Consider the following 22,218-nt stretch of genomic DNA (forward strand, 5'->3'; position numbering starts at 1 on the left):
TAACATAGCACTTATGTTACCAGGGGGATAATTCCACACTATGGATTGATCCAGAGACATGTTCAAACCTCATCACAACAGCTGCTACATTGAGATTCAATTCTGTAGATAAATCTGGAATAAAGACTTAATCACTAAATTTTGACTGAATTGTTGCGACTGGGAAGCCAATCTGGGGAAGGTAATCTAGATACAATCAGTTCAAGAGGTACAGAAGTTTGTAAACACATACCTCCAGGTTCAGGGACAGTTACTTCCCAGCTGTTATCAGGTAACTGAAGTTAAAGAGCGGTCCTGACCTTCCATCTACCTCATTGGAGACCTTCGAACAATCTTTAATCAGACTTTACTGGACTTTATCTTGCACTAAACGTTATTCCCGCCATTCTGTATCTGTACTGTGAACAGCTCGATTGTAATCATGTGTAGTCTTTTCGTTGAGTGGATAGTGTGCAACATGAAGCTGTTCACAGTACACAACATTATAATAAAATGCACTAATCCGGTCTGAAGAAGGGTCTCGATCAGAAACGACGCCTATTTATTTTCTCCAGGAATGCTGCCTGTCCCGCTGAGTTAACGGCATGTCCCACTTGGCGATTTTTTGGGGACTATTTACAGAGGGCAATTAACCTAAAAACCTACACGGCTTTAGAACGCGGGAGGAAACAGGAGCACCCGGAGAAAATCCACGTGGTCACAAAAATCAACATGCAAACTCCACACAGGCAGCAGCTGAAGAAGGGTCTCGACCCGAAACGTCACCCATTTCTTCTCTCCAGAGACGCTGCCTGTCCCGCTGAGTTAGGGGCCTGTCCCACTTGGCGATTTTTTCGGCGACTGCGGCATCATTAACTGACATCATGTCAGCGAAAAATACGCGACGTGACGACGCATGATGCGGCGTTGAAACGGCGTGATGACGTATGACATGGCGTGATGACGTATGACATGGCGTGATGACGTATGACATGGCATGATGACGTATGACATGGCGTGGTGACGTATGACATGGCGTGATGACAGGTGACGTGGCGTAATGACGTATGACATGGCGTGATGACAGGTGACGTGGCGTGATGACGTATGACATGGCGTGATGACGTATGACATGGCGTGATGACAGGTGACGTGGCGTGATGACGTATGACATGGCGTGATGACGTATGACATGGCGTGATGACAGGTGACGTGGCGTGATGACGTATGACATGGCGTGATGACGTATGACATGGCGTGATGACGTGATGACGTGATGACAGGTGACGTGGCGTGATGACGTATGACATGGCGTGATGACGTATGACATGGCGTGATGACGTATGACATGGCGTGATGACGTATGACATGGCGTGATGACGTATGACATGGCGTGATGACGTATGCCATGGCGTGATGACATGTGACGTGGCGTAATGACGTATGACATGGCGTGATGACGTATGTGATGACGTATGACATGGCGTGATGACGTATGACATGGCGTGATGACGTATGACATGGCGTGATGACGTATGACATGGCGTGATGACGTATGACATGGCGTGATGACGTATGACATGGCGTGATGACGTATGACATGGCGTGATGACGTATGCCATGGCGTGATGACAGGTGACGTGGCGTAATGACGTATGACATGGCGTGATGACGTATGCCATGGCGTGATGACGTATGACATGGCGTGATGACGTATGACATGGCGTGATGATGTATGACATGGCGTGATGACGTATGACATGGCATGATGACAGGTGACATGGCATGATGACAGGTGACGTGGCGTGATGACGTATGACGCGATGTTTTTTCAAGTGTCGCAACCATTTTTTTGCCGTTGCTGGATTTTGGAATGTTCAAAATCTTTTGGCGACACTGATTTGACGCTGGCATAATCACCAAAGGGGACAGTCCCTTTACTCCAGCGTTTTGTGTCTTCGGTTCAAACCAGCATTCAAGGTCAGGGTGGAACCTGGGTTTCTGGTGCTATGAGGGGGCAGCAGCTCTACCAGCTGTGCCACCATGCCACCCTATTTTGCACGCAAAAGATTTGTTCTTTTTGCGACCCAGTTTTCTTGGAGGTCAGAGTCAATCAGGTTAAAACTGAACCGGAGTTTAAAGCAGCACCATGCTCCTACTCGAGATGGACAGTCTGTCTCTTCAGAATCATTCTACAAATTTAGCACATCTGTTTTTGTGCCTGCAGGGCTGGTTCACTTTAAACCCAGAGCTCGCAACATTGGGAAGAACTTGGTGAGAGATTTACAGCCACTGACCTGATAATTGAGATCACTCATGCCAAAAAAATCATAAACAGACCCAAAGCCATCCAATAGCTTCTGGCCTTTCACAATGGCCCTACTTCTGCCCCACTCCCATTGCCCCTCTCCCCCCCCCCTCCCCCCACTCCCCAAAAATAGAAAAGCATCCCATTTTCATCTTTTCGTCCACTTAGCAGAAGTCCTTCACTCCAACAATTGTTCTGGGAAGTCTCCAAGGCATTCCCATCTCTCCTAAGGGAGGATGCCCAGAACTGGACACAGTACTCCAGTTCTGGCCAAACAGATGTTTTATAGTTTGTTCATCGTCACTTCCTTACTCTTGTATTCTCTGCTTTGAATTATAAAACACATTATACTGTTTTAACTGCTTTCGCAAAGTTTCCCCTGCCACTTGCAGTGATTTATGCATCTGCACCCTCTCGATATCTTATTCCTTTACCACCTTGAAATTGTGGACTCTTGTTTATATCATCTGACCTCATTCTTCCTCCACTTCATATTTTTCTATGTTAAGTTTTGCCAATAGGCCTAGCCTGGCTGTATTTTTGAGGCCAATAAGATTAGTTTAGAGATACTGTATGGAAACAATTCTTTGGCCCGCCAAGCCCACGCCAACCGTCAATCACCAGTTAACACTGGTTCTATGTGACACTACTTTCTCATCCACTCTCTACACACTAGGAGGAATTTTTTAAGAGGCAGATTATAGAGGATGTTTTTTAGAGGATATTTTTAAGGCAGAGATTGACAAATTCTTGATTAATAAGGGTTGCAGAGATTATGGGGAGAAGGCATGAGAACGGGGAAGAGAGAGAAAGATAGATCAGCCATGATTAAATGGCACAGAAGGGCCGAATGGACTAATTCTGCTCCTAAAACTTGTGAACAAATTAGTCTACAAGCCTACATTTGAGATGTGGGAGGAAACCGGAACACCCGGAAGAAACCCACACGGTCACAGGGAGAACGTGCAAACTCCACAACGAGGGGATGGAGTTTGCCGTGGAATTATTCTTGATGGCTTCTATTATGCAGGACGTTGTTAAATGACTTACAGAGGTCGAAATACTTTGCATCAACTACATTACCCTCATCGATGCATTCTATTAGAAACACAGCGTGGAAACAGGCCCTTCAGCCTACGGAGTCCACGCTGACCAGCTGACCATACACTAGTTCTATCCCACACACTAGGGACAATTTACAGAGACCATTTAACCAACAGACCTGCCGTATTTGGAGGGTGGGAGGAAACCAGAGCTCCTGGAGAAAACCCACGCAATCACGGGGAGAACGTACAAATTTCATACAGACAGCATCTGTAGTCAGCATCGAACATGGGTCCCTGGCATCGTGAGGCAGCAACTTTACTGCTGAGCCACTGTGCCATAAAAACTCTATCGAACTATGTTTAGATTTTGTATATTTTTAGTTTAGTTAGTTTAATTTAGCTTATTGTAACATGTACTGAGGTACAGTGAAAAGCGTTTGTTGCGTGCTAACCAGTCAGCGGAAAGACAATACATGATTACTATTAAGCCATCCGCAGTGTACAGATACGTGGTAAAGGGAATAATATGTACAAAGGTTAGCACAACGAAAAGTCCTGTCATAGATAGTCTCAGGGTCTCCAATGAGGTAGATAGTAGCTCAGGACTGCTCTCTAGTTATTGGTGGGATGGTTCAGTTACCTGACAACAGCTGGGCAGAAACTGTCCCTGAATCTGGAGGAGTGCATTTTCACACACAGATATAGTGTATCTATATCATTTAGTTTAGTTTAGTTTAGTTTAGAGATAGAGTGCGGAAACAGGCCCTTCAGCCCAACCCTACTTTGCTGGCCACTGATCCCAGCACACTTACACTATCCTACATACACTAAGGACGATTTACAATGACACCAAACCAATTAGCTTGCAAACCTGTTTGTCTTTGGAGTGTGGGAAGAAAATGGAGCACCCAGTGAAAATCCACGCAGCCACGGGGAGAACAAACAAACTCTGTACAGACAACACCTGTAGTCCAGGTCGAACCCTGGTCTCTGGCGCTATCAGGCAGCCACTATGCCGCCTCGGATGGGAGAGTGGAGAAGAGGGAGTATCTGACTTAACTCACACTTAATGGAATTTCAATGAGGGCGTTAGAACCGCGGTGGGTGTTGGGGGAAGCATGTCTCCTAAATTATCCGTGCATTCCGTACATGTAGGAAACTGTGAAGCTCGGGGTGTGGTTCTGACCTGCCGCAGAGGTGTAGTAACTCGACTGAGTCAATTTTATCTCCAGCTGTTTGACACGCTTGACTCTGTTCCCAGCCAGCAACATCCTGAATGTGCATCTTAAATTTGGAATGAGTTATAGCCATTGAGTCTATAACAGGAACAGGTCCTTCGGCCCAACTTGCCCTCACCAACCAAAATGTCCCATCTACACAAGTCCCACTTGCCTGCATTTGGCCCATACCCCTCTAAACCTGTCCTGACTACGTACCTGTCTAATTGCTTAAATGTTGGCATAGACCCAGCCTCAACTCCCTCCTCTGGCAGCTTGTTCCATACACCCACCACCCTTTGTGTGAAAAGGTTACCCCTCAGATTCCTATTAAATCTTTTCCCCTTCACCTAAAACTTATGTCCTCTGGTCCTCGATTCCCCCCACTCTGGGCAAGAGACTGTGCATCTACCCGATCTATTCCTCTCACTATTTTACGCACCTCTATAAGACCAACCCTCACGCTCCTGTGCTCCAGGGCATAGAGTCCCAGGCTGCTCAACCTCTCCCTGTCGCTCAGACCCTCGAGTCCTGGCACGACTCTTGTAAATGTTCTCTGCACCTCGTCCAGCTTGACAACATCTTTCCTATAGCGTGCCCAAAACTGAACACAATATTCTAAATGCAGAGGTAGACAAAAATGCTGGAGAAACTCAGCGGGTGCAGCAGCATCTATGGAGTGAAGGAAATAGGCAATGTTTAGGGCCGAAACCCTTCTTCAGATGCGGTCTCAGCTGTGTTTTATATATCTGCAAGAGAACCTCCTAACTTCTATACTCAAGTTGGGTCAATAACAGTGTGCGAAAAAAGTTGGGACCCTTCTTCAGGCAGATTGTATTGGGGGGGGGGAGAAAGCTGGGATGGATGGGAGGCAGGTTTCATCAACGTCTTATACAGCTGTAACAAGACTTCCCAACACCTGACCTCAGTGCCCTGACTGCGCCGAAAGCCAAATTTGGACACAAAGTGCCTGAGTAACTCAGTGGGTCAGGCAGCATCTCTGGAGAACATGGATGGGTGATGTTTCAGGTCGAGACCTTCTTCAGACTTCCCTGCTCTGTCTGCCTGTGTCACTACTTTCAGGGACTCCCAGAGAGGTAGGGTGGTACAGTGGCGTAGCAGTAGAGCTGCTGCCTTACAAGGCCAGAGACCTGGGTTCTATCCTGACCTGCTGACCTGTTCAAATTTGACCTGGGTGCTGTCTGTACCGTAGCCTTCAAACAAATGGTCCTAAGTCGGGTGTCTCTCCCTGCGGTTTCCCTCTTCATCTACTCTCCACTCTTCTATGCCCTGTACTCTAAATGCTCTATATTCCTGCAGGGTGGGTCTCATCAGACCTGTGTATGGGGTGGTTGCTAAGTGGTTAAAGGCCATTTAAAAAGTTTTTTCCCTTTCTTCAAGATTGCGGTCTCAGCTGTTGTTTTTCATATATCTGCAAAAGAGGCCTCCTAACTTTATACTCAAGTGGTGGGTCAATAACAAAAAGTGGGACCCTTCTTCAGGTGATTGTATTGGGCCTTTATGGGGCAATGTTTCTGGGGCCTGGAAGGCAGGTTTCATGGAAAAGCTGTACCCGACTTCCAACACCTGTAGGACACAAGTGCCTGAGTACAAAGGCCAGAGACCTGTGATCGGTGCCGTTTCAGGTCGAGACCTTCTTCAGACTTCCCTGCTCTGTTGTGTTCACTACTTTTCAGGGACTTTTACAGAGTGGTAGGGTGGTACAGTGGCGTAGCAGTAGAATCCTTACAAGGCCAGAGACCTGGTTTGGTTCTGTCTGTAACAAAAGTTTCTTGGACATTCTTCCTAAACTCCAGAGTGTTCTTCGGGTGCTCCGGGTTCCTCCCACATTCCAAAGACGTACAGGTTCGAAGGTTGCTTGGCCTCTGTAAAATTGTTCCTAATGTGTAGGATCGAACTAATGAGAATGGGTGATTGCCAGACAGCGTAGACCTGGTGGGCAGAAGGGCCTGTTTCCTCATTGTATCTCTCAACAAAACTAAACTAAGTTGTTCCTGAGACCTGGATCCAATGGTGAAAATCAGTGCTGTTCGTGTGGATATTCCAGTTGCAAGGGAAACATCCACTGGTTTCCCCCAGGTGCTTTGGCTCCTCTCATATCTCAAAGGTGTTAGTTGGTTGGTTGGTTAATTGGCCACTGGAAAGAGGCATAGACATTCAGAACCTTTTTCCCAGGGTTGAAATGTCAAAGGGCAATATCTTTGAGGCAAGGGGTGCAAAGTTTAAAGGAGGTGGGTGGGGCAAGCTTTTTTACACAGAGGGTGGCAGGTGCCTGGAATTGACTGCCAGGGGTGGGTGATGGAGGCAGATGCGATACTGGTGTTTAAGAGGCGTTTATATGGGCACATAGATGTGCTGGGACTGGAGGGATATGTATCATGTGAAAGCTGATGCGATTTGGCATTATGTTCAGCACAGACATTGTTGGCCGAATGGCCTGTTCCTGTGCTGTACTGTGTTCTGTGAGTTGTAAGACCTGGGAGGAGTTAATGAAATTATTGGGAGAATAAAATGGATTAGCATGGGACTGATGATTGGTGAGGGGCCTGATCTATGTTGTATGATGCCTATGTTGGATGAAACTCGCTTCGTTCTGAGCTCTGGGGGTGCATATTGAACACTTGCTGACACATTTTACAAAGAATGCATTTGGGAAGATAATTGCAACTGGTGTGAATCTGATACAGGACGCAAAGCGCTGGAGTAACTCAGCGGGTCTGTGGAGAACATGTACAGGTGAATTATTGTCTGAAGAATATCTTGACCCAAAACAGCATCTATCCACATTCTCCAGAGAGGTTGTCTGACCCATTGGGCTACTCCAGCACTTGTGTTCTTTTTTTTGCAGTTCCTTGTTTCTGTGTGAATCTGACGTACTTCGATTCCCTCCCGCTCCCTTTGTATGCAGGCGGCACTTGTGTCATATTTTATTGATGCCTGATGTTAAAACCTTATTATCAGTACAGCACATCTTAAACTGCAATGTGGCATGTTAAAGATCCATTTCATATGACTTAATGGTAAAGTATATCTTAAGGGAATGCCATGATGTTCGGAAAGCTCATTTCAATGTAAATTCAAATTGAACGTGTAAGATGCTGGTTCCATTATCCTGGGTCAGCCTAGAAGTCTCTTAAAGGCGTATAGTTACAGCATCACTACATGAGGTCTTAGGAAAGGGAAAAAGTAAAACAGGTATCTGTAGGAATGAACTGCAGATGCTATTTTACACTGACGATACAAAAAAGCTGGAGTAACTCAGCAGCATCTTTTGTTTAGTTTAGTTTAGAGATACAGCGCACAAACAGGCCCTTCGGCCCAGCGATGCCCACCACTAGCGATCCCCGCACACTTACACTTTCCTACACCCACGAGGGCCAAATTACATTGATGCCAAGCTAATTAACCGGCAAACCTGTTCGTCTTTGGATTGTGGGAGGAACCAGGAGCACCAGGAGAAAACCCACCCAGGTCACAGGGAGAACATGCAAACTCTGTACAGATAATCACCCGTAGTCAGGATCGAACCTGGGTCTCTGGTGCTGTAAGGCAGCAACTCTACCGCTGCGCCACCGTGCCACCTCAGCATCTCTCTGGAGAAAAGGGATAGGTGGCGCTTTGGGTCGTGACCCTTCTTCGGACAGCTATCCTAGTTTAAATCTAAGCTGTTAAAATGAGTCCAGCTCCAATACTACTGACACAAGAGATAATATTTCCATGATATAGTAACAAGAAAGAGCAGATACTGGTTTATACCAACTATAGACACAAAATGCTGGAGTAACTTAGCCTTTCAGACAGCATCTCTGGAGGAAAAGGACAGGTCCTTTCGGGGCTTGAGGAAAGGTTCTGATCTGAAACGTCACCTATTCATTTCCTCCACATATGCTGCCTGCCCTGCTGAGTTACTCCAGCACTTTGTGCTCTACTCAAGATTTGCAGCATCTGCAGTTCCTGGGATGCATTGCTCAGCTCAGGAGTTTTAATTCATGCTTCTTTCTACAAGTAGGCTGGCAATCCGAAGCTAAGGAGGTCTCAGTGGTTAAGCAGACCGCGACAGCGGCGGCAGGCGTGGATCGGTGAATGGTCGGCATGGGGGAGTTGGAGTGTCTGTTCCGGCTCGTGTGGAGGCGGAGCTTCCTTCCGGATGAGACGATGCCTCAGGTAGGTGGCTGGCCAGGACCTTCACCTGCATTGTGCACAGATCTTGCCTCAGCATCAGAACTCAACAACACTGGCGTCTCACACATTGCGAAAGACGCACAAACGCCCCACTGGACAACAAACTAACTACTGGAGCATTCACAGAGGAGCAGCTCACTTTATTGACCTCTGGTGGTTAACATCACCTACTGCAACCATGGAAACGTGGGCACAGACAATTTTAATCGATGCATTGGAGTATTTTTACAAGGAGGTATCATTTCTGTGAAGGTCTCAATTAAATAGGCACATTTTTACTAAAGCAAAGCAGCTCACAAATAAGTTTGAAAAAATATACATATATTTTTAAACTCATGCTTTTCAATTGAGTGCATCTAAGGCAGAAGTTAGAGATGGACACATTTGCATCTCCTCAGCCTGTCTTCACACAACTTGCATTCATCTAGCAACAGAATGTTAGTTGCTCGGTTGCTTTAGACTTTAGAGACACAGTGCGGAAACGGGCCCTTCGGCCCATCGAGTCCGCGGTGACCAGCGATCACGCCGTACTCTAGCGCTATCCTACACACGAGGGACGATTTACAATTCTGTTTTAACGAAACCAATTAACCTTCAAACCTGCATGTCTTTGGAGTGTGGGTGGAAACCGGAGCACCCGGAGAAGACCCACGCGATCACGGGGAGAACGTACAAATTCGTTGTAGTCTCACCAACATCTTGTGCAACTGCAAGATAAAAATCCCAATGACTCTATGCATTGATTGATGAAGGCTAGCATGCCAAACACCTTATGCATCACCTTGTCTCCCTACGATGGCACTTTTAGAGTACAATGTACCTACAAATACGGGAGAACATACGGACAGCACCCGTAGTTAGGATTGAACCCAGGTCTCTGGTGCTGTGAGGCAGCAACTCTCATTCTGCACCATCATGCCGGCCTAGACAGAAACGGTGTTCTTTTGTATATCATTTTGATAAAAGTCGAAGGATATTTGTTATCTTAGGAAGAGAGGACTAAAATAAAACCACACAAAATGATACAACTGTGGAATCAGACAATTCTGAATGTTACACATTTGTGGGAACAGTGTGCCCTAATTTCACTTCTGCATGACCCGGGTTTATGTTCTGAGATTCTGTACTTCATTCCGCTTGTCTTTGACACAGGAAAAGGATTCACCAAATTAATTCATGGTTCACAGGTTATAGGAGCAGAATTAGGCCATTCGGCCCATCAGGTCTACTCTGCCATTCAATCATGTCTGATCAATCCTTTCGTCTCAACCCCATTCTCCTGGCTTCTCCCCATAACCCCAGACAACCGTACTAATCAAGAATTTGCCAATCTCTGCCTTAAATATATCCATTGACTTGGCCTCCAAAGCCGTCTGCGGCAATTCATTCCACAGATTCACCCCCCTGTGACTAAATAGGGCGGCACGGTGGCGCAGCGACAGAGTTGCTCGATCACAGCACCGAGTTCGATCCCGACTATAGGTGCCGTCTGTACTGAGTTTGTACATTCTCCCTGTGACCATGTGTTTTTTTCTGGGTGCTCCGGTTTCCTCCCACAATCCAAAGACATACTGGTTTCTATGTCAATTGGCTTGGTATAAATATAAAATTGTCCCTGGTGTGAGTTGGATAGTGTTAATGTGCGGGGTGGGTGTGGATTTGGTGGGCCGAAGGGCCTGTTTCCACGCTGTATCACTAAACTAAATTGAACTAAACTAAATAAATTCCTCCTCATCTCCTTTCTAAAGGTATAGGTCCTTTTATTCTGAGGCTGTGGCCTCTGGTCCTAGACTCTCCCACTAGTGGAAACATACTCTCCATATCCTCTCTATCCAGGCCTTTCACTTTCCGGTAAGTTTCAATGAGGTCCCCTCTGCCAAAATTCTGTCAAAAACTCCTCCGTTATTTTCAATCATCCAGGATAAGACTCTCCATTAGAAGACTATGTGCTACCATTGACACCAGAGCCATCTTCTGATCAGCCATGATCAATATGATCAGCCATGATCATATTGAATGGCGGTGCAGGCTCGAAGGGCCGAATGGCCTACTCCTGCACCTAATTTCTATGTTTCTATGTTTCTCCAAAATAAACTCGAGGTTATTTTCTCCGTATCTTCAAATATTTACCTCCTTAACCTTCTGAATAAAATGAGCCTCAAATCTGAACTACATTGAAAGAAAATTGCTTTCCTCCTCTTCTGCCACTAGTCCTAAATTTATGACTTCCAATATATAACCCATTCACAGACCAGTGAAAATAACCTTGCATTATTTGTTGCTCTGGGTATTATTAAGAGTTTTTTTTAATTATATGAGCAATTTAGATTTTTGGAAACATTGATAGGGGTGTTGTAGGAGAAATGGATGAACTATGAAGATTGACTATTTTCATCATGCCTTTATGGCTTTATGAAAGTATTTGTTGGGATGTTATTATGATAGAATTGTACCACACAGAAGCAGGTCCTTCAATTAAGCTCGGCATGCTGACCAAGATGTTCCATCTGAGCTAGTCCTATCTGCTCACTTTTGTCCCACATTCCTCTAAGCTTTTCCTATGCATGTACCTGTCCAAATATTTTTGAAACATTATTATCGTAATTGCATTAGCACTTTCTCCAGCAGCTCGTTCCCTGAATGCATCACTCTCTCTGTGAAGAATTGCCCTTCAAGCCTCTTTTTAAATCTTTCCCCTTTCAGCTTAAACCTATCTCCTCCTGCAAAAAATACTGCATTCATCTTTATCGCCACTCTTTTAGTGTCCTTCGCTCCAAGGAATAAAGTCCTAGCCTGATGCTCAACCTTTCCCTATAGCTCAGGTCCTTGGCCTTTAGTAACATTCTCATAAATCTTCTTTGGATTCTTTCCAGTTTAATGGTATCTGTCCTATAGCAAGGTGACCAAAACTGGACACAATGTTGCAGGTGTAGTCTCACCAACATCTTGTGCAACTGCAAGATAAAATCCCAACGACTCTATGCATTGATTGATGAAGGCTAGCATGCCAAACACCTTATGCATCACCTTGTCTCCCTACGATGGCACTTTTAGAGTACAATGTACCTACTTCTAGGTCCCTGTGTTCTACAATACTCACCTGTGCCTGACCGTTCTATGTGAAAGTCTTTATTGACCTGGCCGTTGTCTTTTGGAAGGTTGTGATGATACTTTATGAATTACTGTACACTGTGTGGGATACTGATAGTCCCTCAGTGCTGTTGGGTCGGGAGTTGCAGGATTTGGATCCAAGTCTGGATGGCATGGGATTTGGAAGGGATACCACAGTTAGTGGTGCTCCCATCTGCCTGAAGCTTTGGTCCTTCTATGTGGCAGAGGTTGTGGGTTGAGTGAATGAAGTTGAACCTATCCTGGGTGCACTTCAGTGTGCTGGTGGTGGAGAGAAGGCAGCACAGTTGCGCAGCGGTAGAGTTGCTGCCTTACAGCACCAGAGACCCGGGTTCGATCCTGAACACGGGTGCTGTCTGTACAGAGTTTGTACGTTCTCCCTGTGACCGCGCGGATTTTCTCCGGGTGCTCCGGTTTCCTCCCACACTTCAAAGATGTACAGGTTTGTAGGTTAATTGGCTTTAGTAACATTGTAAATTGTTCCTAGTGTGTAGGATAGTGTCGCTGGGCTGAAGGGCCTGTTTCCACACCGTATCTCTAAAGTCTGATGAATGGGAGGTAATTGACTACTTGTGATCAAGTAAGCTGTAACAGATCATCAGCCTTGGTCCATGTCCCAACCAGAAACGCCATCTGTCTATTCCCTCCACAGATGTTCCTCCAGTACTTTGTTTCTTGATCAAGCTTCCAGCATCTTCAGGCTCTTCCGGCTGCATATTGATCAGCCTGTTCTCAGGCAGGGCAATGGTTAAGGTGCAATTGTAGGTCTCAGTGAGGAGAAGAATTGCCAGGATTACCAAGTGCCCCAACTCCAAATTGTTATCAAGGATGCAAAAAGATTGGTGTCCATGTAACTGGACGCAAGATAGACACAAAGTGCTGGAGTGACTCAGCGGGTCAGGTAGCATCTCTGGAGAAAATGGTACGGGTAACTTTTCGGGTCGGGACCCTTCTTCAGACTTAAATTAAATGCAAGTCAGGCTTCTGGGGTGGATAAAGTTAAATGTGAGAAAACAAATCCTCAACATTTTAATACATCAGCCCAGACATAACTCAACTGTTTCCCAGTCTCCAGTGTTTCTGTACAATAAAGCCAGGATCAAACTGCAACTTTTGTGTTAAATTGGGCTTTAAATGTTTTATAGCACGGAAGTACTGTATAAGCCGAGGAATCAATCTAAACTACCTACTTTGTGGCTCCCTGGAGAAAGTTCCAATGGCAATTTCAATGATTAGTGACTAGTTTCTGGAAACCACTTTGAGAGTTTAAACTGTATGTTTCATTTCCTTTCAATAACATCTGCAAAAAAACTTCCCCGTGACCTTTTATGAATGCGTGGAGAGAAATGCCTAACCAGAAGGCGAAGTCTCAATTGATCTGTTCCTGGAATTAGTCAAATATTCTTAAAGGGATAATGACAGGTAGACTGAGTTTAGCTCAGTTCAGTTTGGTTTAGTTTAGAGATACAGCACGGAAACAAGCCCTTAGACCCAAAGAGTCCACGTGGACCAACGATTGCCCCGTACACTAGCACTATCCTACACACAGGGGACAATTTACAACTTTTACCAAAGCCAATTAACCTATAAACCTGTACACCTTTGGAGTGTGGGAGGAAACCGGAGCACCCGGGGAAAACCCACGTGGTCTCGGGGAGAATGTACAAACTCCTTACAGACAGCACCCGTAGTCAGGATCGAACCCCGGTCTCTAGTGCTAGAAGACAGCAACTCTACCGCTGCACCACTGTGCCGCCCCATATAGGTTTCCAGAACAGGAGCAAACCATCAAATTTGACATTTTGCTTAGGTTGGCTGGCACTGCTTGATGCCGAAGCAAATGTTTTGGGGCAAATTTTCCAGGAATTACATTTATGAAGTTAGGATTCTAAAACACTACTAGTTGAAAAAGAGGTGACTCATGAGTCATACTCACACTATGAGTTTTGTGTGTTTACTTTCTCTGTAATCTTCCCAGTTCTGCAACCTTCCAAACTCTCTGGGTTCTTTCAATTCTGGCTTGCTCTGCATTCTTGGCTTTCATTATTCCTTCACCGTTAGCCCCATGTGTAGGTAGGAACTGCAGATGCTGGTTTAAACCGAAGATAGACACAAAAAGCTGGAGGTACTCAGCGGGACAGGCAGTATCTTTGGAGAGAAGCAATGGGTGACGGATCGAGACCCTTCTGAAGAAGTGTCTTGACCCAAAGCGTTACCTATTCCTACTCTCCAGAGATGCTGCCTGTCCTGCTGAGTTACTGATAGCCCTGTCTTCAGCTGTAAAAACACTACCTCTGCCATTCCCTCCGCAAAGCTGAACACTTCCCTCTCTTAGTTCAAATTCGTTTAGAGATACGGCGTGGAAAAAGGTCCTTCAGCCCACCGAGTCCACGCCGACCAACGATCACCAGATTTTACCAGAGGTCAATTAACCACCAAACCTGCATGTCTTTGGAAAGTGAGAGGAAACCGGAGCGCCCAGAGAAAACCCACGTGGCCACAAAGAGAACTCCGCAAAATATAGCACCTGTAGTCAGGATTGAACCCAGATCCCTGGCGCTGTAAGGCAGCAACTCTAGTGTTGTGCCACTGTGCTGCCTAAGCAGATACAATTATCTCAGCTCCTTCAGGGCACTCATTAAAATCCAATTCATTAGCCAACAGATGCAATGAATCGCCTTAAAATGCAATCCATTGGGCAAAATGTTGTTCTTCTCTTCTAACAACTTATATATTTCAGTGTCAAATTTAGTTTGATGACACTCCAGCACCATCAACTACTTAGGGCGGTGCAGTGGTAGAGTTGCTGCCTCACAGCACCAGAGTCCTGGGTTCGATCCTGACCACGGGTGCTGTCTGTACCGAGTTTATACGCTCTTTCTGTGACCACATGGGTAATCTCCGGGTGCTCCGGTTTCCTCCCACACTCCAAAGATGCGCAGGTTTGTAGGTTAATCTGCTCCGTAAATTATCCTTAGTAGGTAGGATGGAATTAGTGTACGGGCGATCCCTGGTCGACACTGACTCAGTGGGACAAAGGACATGTTTCCACACCACAACTCTCAACTATAACACAGAGCAACTCCAGTTTCATCAATGCCACGTTACATCAACCTACTGTTTGATTAGATTTCATGATAGAATTTGACACATAACAACCTGATAATAAAAACAAAAGTTTAACTTTATTACTGGAGTATGGAACGGATGAATGACAGTCGTTTTTCCTAGTGTGATTTTAAAACTAGAGGGCATAGGCTTAAAACGAGAGGGAAGAGATTTAAAAGGGACAGGCAACTTGGTGGCACAGAGGGTAGTCTGTATCAAGAATGAGCTGCCAAAGGACTCTGGTGAACCAGATACAATAATGACTTTTAAACGACATCTGTGTTTAAGAAACAGTTGGATAGGTACATGGATAGGACAGGTTTGGAGGGATATGGACCAAACGCAGGCAGGTGGGACTAGTGTAGCTGGGACATGTTGGCCGTGTGGGCAAGTTGGGCCGAAGGGCCTGTTTCCATGCTGTATCACTCTATGACTCGCTATGACTGTATATGGATAGGATGGGCTTACATGGATATGAGCCAAACGCAGGGAAATGCAGGCCTATGGGACTAGCCCAGTATTCCAACTTGGTTGTCATCGACAGGGTGGGCTGAATGGACTGTTTATGTGCAATTCAACTCGATGACTGTATGACTTGCTTCTTTCCAAGAATGAACAACAGCCACAGTGCACTTGCTTTCCATTTTCAGATATGCCAACGCAGAGGACTGTCGAGGTGATCAGAGACAGTACAGAGTATGTAACGTTCAGGTGAATATATTTCTCACAGAAAATAATTGTTGATAAGTTGATACGTTTTATATATTTTTTATGATATGATCTTGTGATCAGCACTAGTTTGTTTTTTTTTCTCCTAGTGACATATGTTGACATGTTACATTTTTCACAGGAGTGTCCTCCGGGATCTATTGATTTCCGAAAGTTCCAGTGTTCACTTTACAACAACAAGCCGATTAAGGGAAACATGATGGTTCACCAGTGGCTTCCGTTTTACGGGGGTAAGTGCGACCACATTGGCCTCCGTTTTGAAACAAGGAGATACACATGTCCTGAGTTCATAAGTTTGTAAGTTATAGGAGCAGAATTAGGCCGTTCGGCCCATCAAGTCTACAACGCCATTTAATCATGGCTGATCTATTTTTCCCCCTCTCAACCCCATTTCACTGCCTTCTCCCCATAGCCCCTGACACTGGAAGTGACACTTCCTTTGGCATTAACCCAGCATGTCCCATGCCTAGTTTGGAAGGTCAGGAAATTGAACATTTGTGAAATAATTTGAAGTGCCCATGCACTAGACACCTGGGCCTCTTTACGATGGATTTCAGTTCTAGCGGACGGACGCACCGATGGCTGCCGGTGCTGCTGCCTCGGCTCACACTGCCTTTCCCAGCCGCTTGAGGGTTTACTGTATTGTTATCAATGGGAGCATGAAAACCTGCAAGCAGGGCTTGGTTTGATGATACAGTTATCTTTAGATGTGCGATATTGGTTTTGCAAGCCATGCTGTGGGAATTATCCGGCATTTACCAGATTTCATTCACCCAGATCTGGAATGATCTAGCAGAGGAAGCTGTGGAAGTGGATACAATTACAGGGCGGCACGGTGACACTGAGGTAGAGTTGCTGCCTCACAGCGCCAGAGACACAGGTTCGATCCTGGCTGCAGGTGCTTGTCTGTACGGAGTTTGTACGTTCTCCCCGTGACCTGCGTGGGTTTTCTCCATGAACTTTAGTTTCCTCCCACACTCCAATGACGTGCAGGTTTGTAGGTTAATTGGTTTTGTATAAATGAAAAAATTGTCCCCAGTGTAGTATGCTGTTAATGCACGGGGTTCGCTGGTCGGTGTGAGTTCAGTGGGCCAAAGGGCCTGTTTCTGCGCAGTATCTCTAAACTAAACTAAACTAAACTAAACTAAACTAAACTCATACCTGCACTCCGGCACCTGCAGGCTGCAGACCATTGACTCCGCCGATCCTCGCCTCTCCCCTGACCACCAGCAGGCCGGGGCTGTCAACTCACCCGGATTCCAGGCCCAGTTCCAGACCGAGAGTCTGAAGAAGGGTCTCAATCCGAAACGTCACCTGTCCATGTTCTCTAGAGATGCTGCCTGACCTGCTGAGTTACTCCAGCATTTTGTGTCCTTTTGCGTATTAACCAGCAACTTGTTTCTATTACTTATACAATGTTAATACTTTACTCGGTTATAGTGGATACTCGGCAATAACCGGCACCATCCGGGTTTATTATAATGTTATCAAGGGGAGCATGAAAACCTGGATGCAGGACTTGGGTTGATGATACTGTTATCTTTAGATGTTTAAGAAGGAACTGCAGATGCCGGAAAATAGAAGGTAGACAAAAATGCTGGAGAAACTCTGCGGGTGAGGCAGCATCTATGGAGCGAAGGAAATGGGCAACGTTTCGGGCCGAAACGTTGCCTATTTCCTTCACTCCATAGATGCTGCCTCACCCGCTGAGTTTCTCCAGCATTTTTGTCTACCTGTTATCTTTAGATGTGAGATATTGCGTTTGGAAGCCGTGCTGTTTGAATTATCCGGCATTTACCAGATTTCATTCACTCTGAAGATAGTCAGTATCTGGAATGATCTAGCAGAAGGAGCTATAGAAGTGGATACAATCACATGGCGGCGCAGAGGCAGAGTTACCTACAGCGCCGGAGACCAGGGTTCGATCCCAACCACGGGTGCTGTTTGTTTATACGGAGTTTGTACGTTCTCCCCGCGACTGCGTGGGTTTTCTCGGAGATCTTTGGTTTCCTCCCTCACTCCAAAGACGTACATGTTTGCAGGTTGCAGGCTTGGTATAAATGTCAATTGTCCCTTGTGTGTGTAGGATAGCGTTAGTGTGCGGGGATCGCTGGTCAACGCGGACTCGGTCGACTGAAATGTCTGTTTCTGCGCTGGATCTCTGAACTAAATTAAATGATGACTTTTCAAAGACATCTAGACAGATATATAGATATGAAGAGTTTAGTGGGATATGGGCCAACTGCAGGCAAATGGGACAAGCTCAGTATGTCAATTTAATCAACATGGAGAAGGTGGGCCGAAGGGCCTGATTTTGTGCTGTACAGGTCAATAACTAGGGCTCTAAGCGACAGATTAGGAGGAAACATTATAAATTAGACGTACATTTTGGAATATATCATAATTTAGGGTTTATTGGCTTTTGAATGGAATTGATGGGGGAACTGGAGATTATTTTGGTCAGGCTGAGTCTAGAATTAGGAGATGTAACTCTAAAATACATTTAAAAGAACATTCTAAACAAGAAAAAATTGTGAAATGCAAGCTCACACAATGGGTGTTCGAGATGGGGACAATTGTTGACCATTTAATTAATTCACTTAATTTGTTTAGTTTAGAGATACAACGCGGAAACAGGCCCTTCGGCCCTCCGAGTCCACACCGACCAGCGATATCCACACATTAACGCTATCCTACACACTAGGCACAATTTACATTTATACCAAGCCAATTAACCTACAAATCTGTACGCCTTTGGAGTGTAGGGGGAAACTGAAAATCTGTGGGAGAAAACCAAAGATTTATGGGCGGCACGGATGCACAGCGATGGAGTTGATGTCTTACAGCGCTTGCAGCGCCGGAGACCCGGGTCCGATCCCGATTACGGGTGCTGTCTGTATGGAGTTTGTACGTTCTCTCCATGACCTGCATGGGTTTTCACTGGGATCTTCGATTTCCTCCCACACTCCAAAGACGCACAGGTTTGTAGGTTAATGTGGCTTGGTGTATGTGTAAAATTGTCCCTAGTGTGTGTGTAGGATAGTGTTAGCGTGTCGCTGGTCAGTGCAGAGTCGGTGGGCCGAAGGCCTGTTTCCATGCTGCAACTCCTAAACGAAAAATAACTAAAACAGAAAAAACCTCTGAATAAACCCACGCAGGTCACGAGGAGAACTTACAAACTCCATACAGACAGGCACCCGTAGTTGTGATGAAACCCAGGCAGCAACTCTACCGCTGCTCCACCGTGTCGCCCTGAAGTTAACAGAATTTTGCTTGGCATGCTGCTGGCATGGATGTTGGAATTAACTTGTAGATCAGCTCGAAAACGTGCAGGTTGGTTTCTGTAAATAGTCCCTGGCGTGTAGGATAGAACTAGTGTACGGGTGACTATTGGTTGGCATGACCTGGTATCTCTCAACTAAACTAAATTCACCCATAATCACACGCAGATTCATGGGCCTGTACTAGTCTACTCCTCTCGCTGCATCTATGCCCTTTCAACCTAACCAAGTGAACACCAGCAATGAAATTACTCCTCCTTGTGTATAAGTGCTAATAATATCATTCCTGGCTAAAATAACCACTCACCAAATATGGGTTCAATTACCGCATGGAAATCAGCCCAGAGTATTCAAAGGAAAAACGACCAGATGTACTGTCCCTGATGGCTTGTCCAAGCCACAGCTGTGCTATTCAAGGTAATAAACATTCTCAAATGAGACTGTAATGCTGTCCGTCCATTCCATCCATCTCCATTGTAAACCCGTTATTTAAAAATGTTACAGTTTTGCAAAATTGACAAACCAAAGGGAGGTGTTACAAATATATTTAACAAAGTTGCCTCGTACAACGACCTCAAGAGAGGAGCAGAAGCATCGGTGAAGACGGCTCATCTCTCCAGCAGCCAAATTCACCAGGATTTTCAATCTAGCAAGCGAATGGATCTCAAATCAATGTAATGTCTGATCGTGCATTCCCACCACGAATGCTGCCTGACCCGTTGAGTCACTCCAGCACTTTGTATCTTTCTTTGGAAACTAACATCGGCAGTTCTTTGAAGAACCATTGAGAGAATGAAGAAGGGTCTTGATCCGAAAAGTCACCCGTTCCCTTGCTCCAGAGATGTTGCCTGTCCCGCTGAGTTGCTCCAGCATTTTTGGGTCGACCTTTGGTGTAAACCAGCATCTGCATTTCCTTCCTACATTTTGCATTCTAATGGATAGGATTGTAAAGCTGCAATAATCAGTGATCAAATTTTGGTTGGTTGAAACACACAGCATTGAAACAGACCCTTTGACCCACCAAGTCCACGGCAACTGTTGATCACCCGTTCACACTAGTTCTATGTTTTCCCACGTTTTCATCTACTCTCTAAACATTCGGGTAACTTTACAGAGGCCAAATTACCCTTCAATTCTGTACGTCTTTGGGATGTGGTGGAAACTGGAGCAACCTGAGGAAATCCACGTGGTCACAGGAAGAAGCTGCAAACTCCACGTAGGCAGCACCCGAGGTCAGGATCAAACTCGGGTCTCCGGCGCTGTGAGACAGCGACCCTACCTGCTGTAGCACTGTGCCGTCCAATTTGTTTCACCTCTTTGAATATCACATGACATGAAATGTTCTCCTCAAAACCCTCACTGGCCTATTTGGTGAGGTTGGTCTACTTGTCCAGTGTAGCACTCTGACTTCTATGGGAGTTTAGTTACAGAACAGAATCAGGTCCTTCGGCCCACCCAGTCCGCGCCGACCAGCGACCATCCCGTACACTAACACTGTTCCACACATTAGGAACTATTTACAATCTTTACCGAGGCCAATTAACCTGCAAACCTGTACGACTTTGGCGTGTGGAAGGAAATCGGAGCACCTGGAGAAAACCCACACAATCACGGGGAGAACGTACAAACTCCATACAGACAGCACCGGTAGTCAGGATGGAACTCGGGTCTCTGGTGCTGTAAGGCCGCAACTCCACCGCTGCGCCAACATTAATGTTTAAATGTTGAAAAGTTTAAATGTTGAATCGTGTTTCCTCCTCTTCTTCAAACAGCACCCAACCAGTGTGACCTCAACTGCCTGGCCAAAGGGAAGAACTTTTACTACAGATTTGGTCATGTTCTTGACGGGACAAAGTGCAGCCCTAACTCATCAGATATGTGCATCAGTGGAAGGTGTCTGGTGAGTCATTCCTCAGAGAATTATATGGGCCAAAACCATACTTTAGTACACATATTGTATAAAAACCTAACTGTCTTGGCTAAGTATATTGAGGACAGGGATCGATAGATTTGTATATATCACAGATGTCAAGGGTTACTAGAATGTTGCCTGGGTTTCAGCAACTAAGTTACAGAGAAAGGTTGAACAAGTTAGGGCTTTATTCTTTGGAGCGCAGAAGGTTAAGGGGGGACTTGATAGAGGTCTTTAAAATGATGAGAGGGATAGACAGAGTCAACGTGGATAAGCTTTTCCCACTGAGAGTAGGGAAGATTCAAACAAGGGGACATGACTTGAGAATTAAGGGACAGAAGTTTAGGGGTAACATGAGGGGGAACTTCTTTACTCAGAGAGTGGTGGCTGTGTGGAATGAGCTTCCAGTGAAGGTGGTGGAGGCAGGTTCATTTTTATCATTTAAAAATAAATTGGATAGTTATATGGACGGGAAAGGAATGGAGGGTTATGGTCTGAGTGCAGGTATATGGGACTAGGGGAGAATACGTGTTCGGCACGGACTAGAAGGGTCGAGATGGCCTGTTTCTGTGCTGTAATTGTTATATGGGTTATATGTGTTTAGTGCAGAAACATGTCACTGAGCTACCAGCTCTTAGTTTAGTTTAGAGGTACAGCGCAGAAATAGGCCCTTTGCCCCACCGAGTCCACACCGACCAGCGATCCCCGTTACACCAGCACACACTACACACTAGGGACAATTTACAATTTCTACCGCAGCCAATAAATCTACAAACCCGCCTGTCTTTGGAGTGTGCGAGGAAACTGGAGCACCCGGGGAAATCCCACGCAGCCACAGCACGCAGTCCAAACTCCGCATAGACAGCACTCGTAGTCAGGATCGAACCCACGTTACTGGCACTGTGAGGCAGCAACTCTACCACTGTGCTGCCCTCATTGGATGGTGGAGCAGACACGGGGGGGGGGGGTTTCCTCCTCTGGTCTGACTGTGGACAACCAAGTCCTGCATTCATCAACAAGATATCACTGGCGATTGTTCATTTAGAATGCACGGGCTGAATCTTGCCTTCCTTAAGCTACATTACAAACCCAGTTTAATGCAGTGGCCAGGGCTAAAGTGGGAGCATTATTTCAGTTTTTCCGCCATTCCTGCAAAACAAGTTTATCCTGTGTTTACAGAACTGGTTCGAAACTCCAGAACATAATATCATCTCGAAACACTCAATGGTATCAGACCTCCCGTAGTCCATCTAGTTCCCTAGATAATGTCCATTGCCTGCAATGGGGTAGAGGTGAATCGGACAGT

At 45.7% G+C, this 22,218-nt stretch overlaps 1 protein-coding gene across 1 annotated transcript in view; it reads left to right on the forward strand.

The window, feature by feature from the left end:
• adamtsl5 (ADAMTS like 5) overlaps window positions 1-22,218 on the forward strand; it is a 151,543-nt gene that overhangs the window by 75,482 nt on the left and 53,843 nt on the right. The window contains exons 3-6 of the mRNA XM_055658933.1: window positions 8,581-8,735; window positions 15,641-15,701; window positions 15,841-15,949; window positions 20,773-20,900. Of these exons, the coding sequence (XP_055514908.1) occupies window positions 8,581-8,735; window positions 15,641-15,701; window positions 15,841-15,949; window positions 20,773-20,900 (453 nt within the window). The remainder of the gene's footprint in view (window positions 1-8,580; window positions 8,736-15,640; window positions 15,702-15,840; window positions 15,950-20,772; window positions 20,901-22,218) is intronic.

This window comes from Leucoraja erinacea, chromosome 29, assembly GCF_028641065.1.
Source record: "Leucoraja erinacea ecotype New England chromosome 29, Leri_hhj_1, whole genome shotgun sequence".
NCBI lineage: Eukaryota > Metazoa > Chordata > Chondrichthyes > Rajiformes > Rajidae > Leucoraja > Leucoraja erinaceus.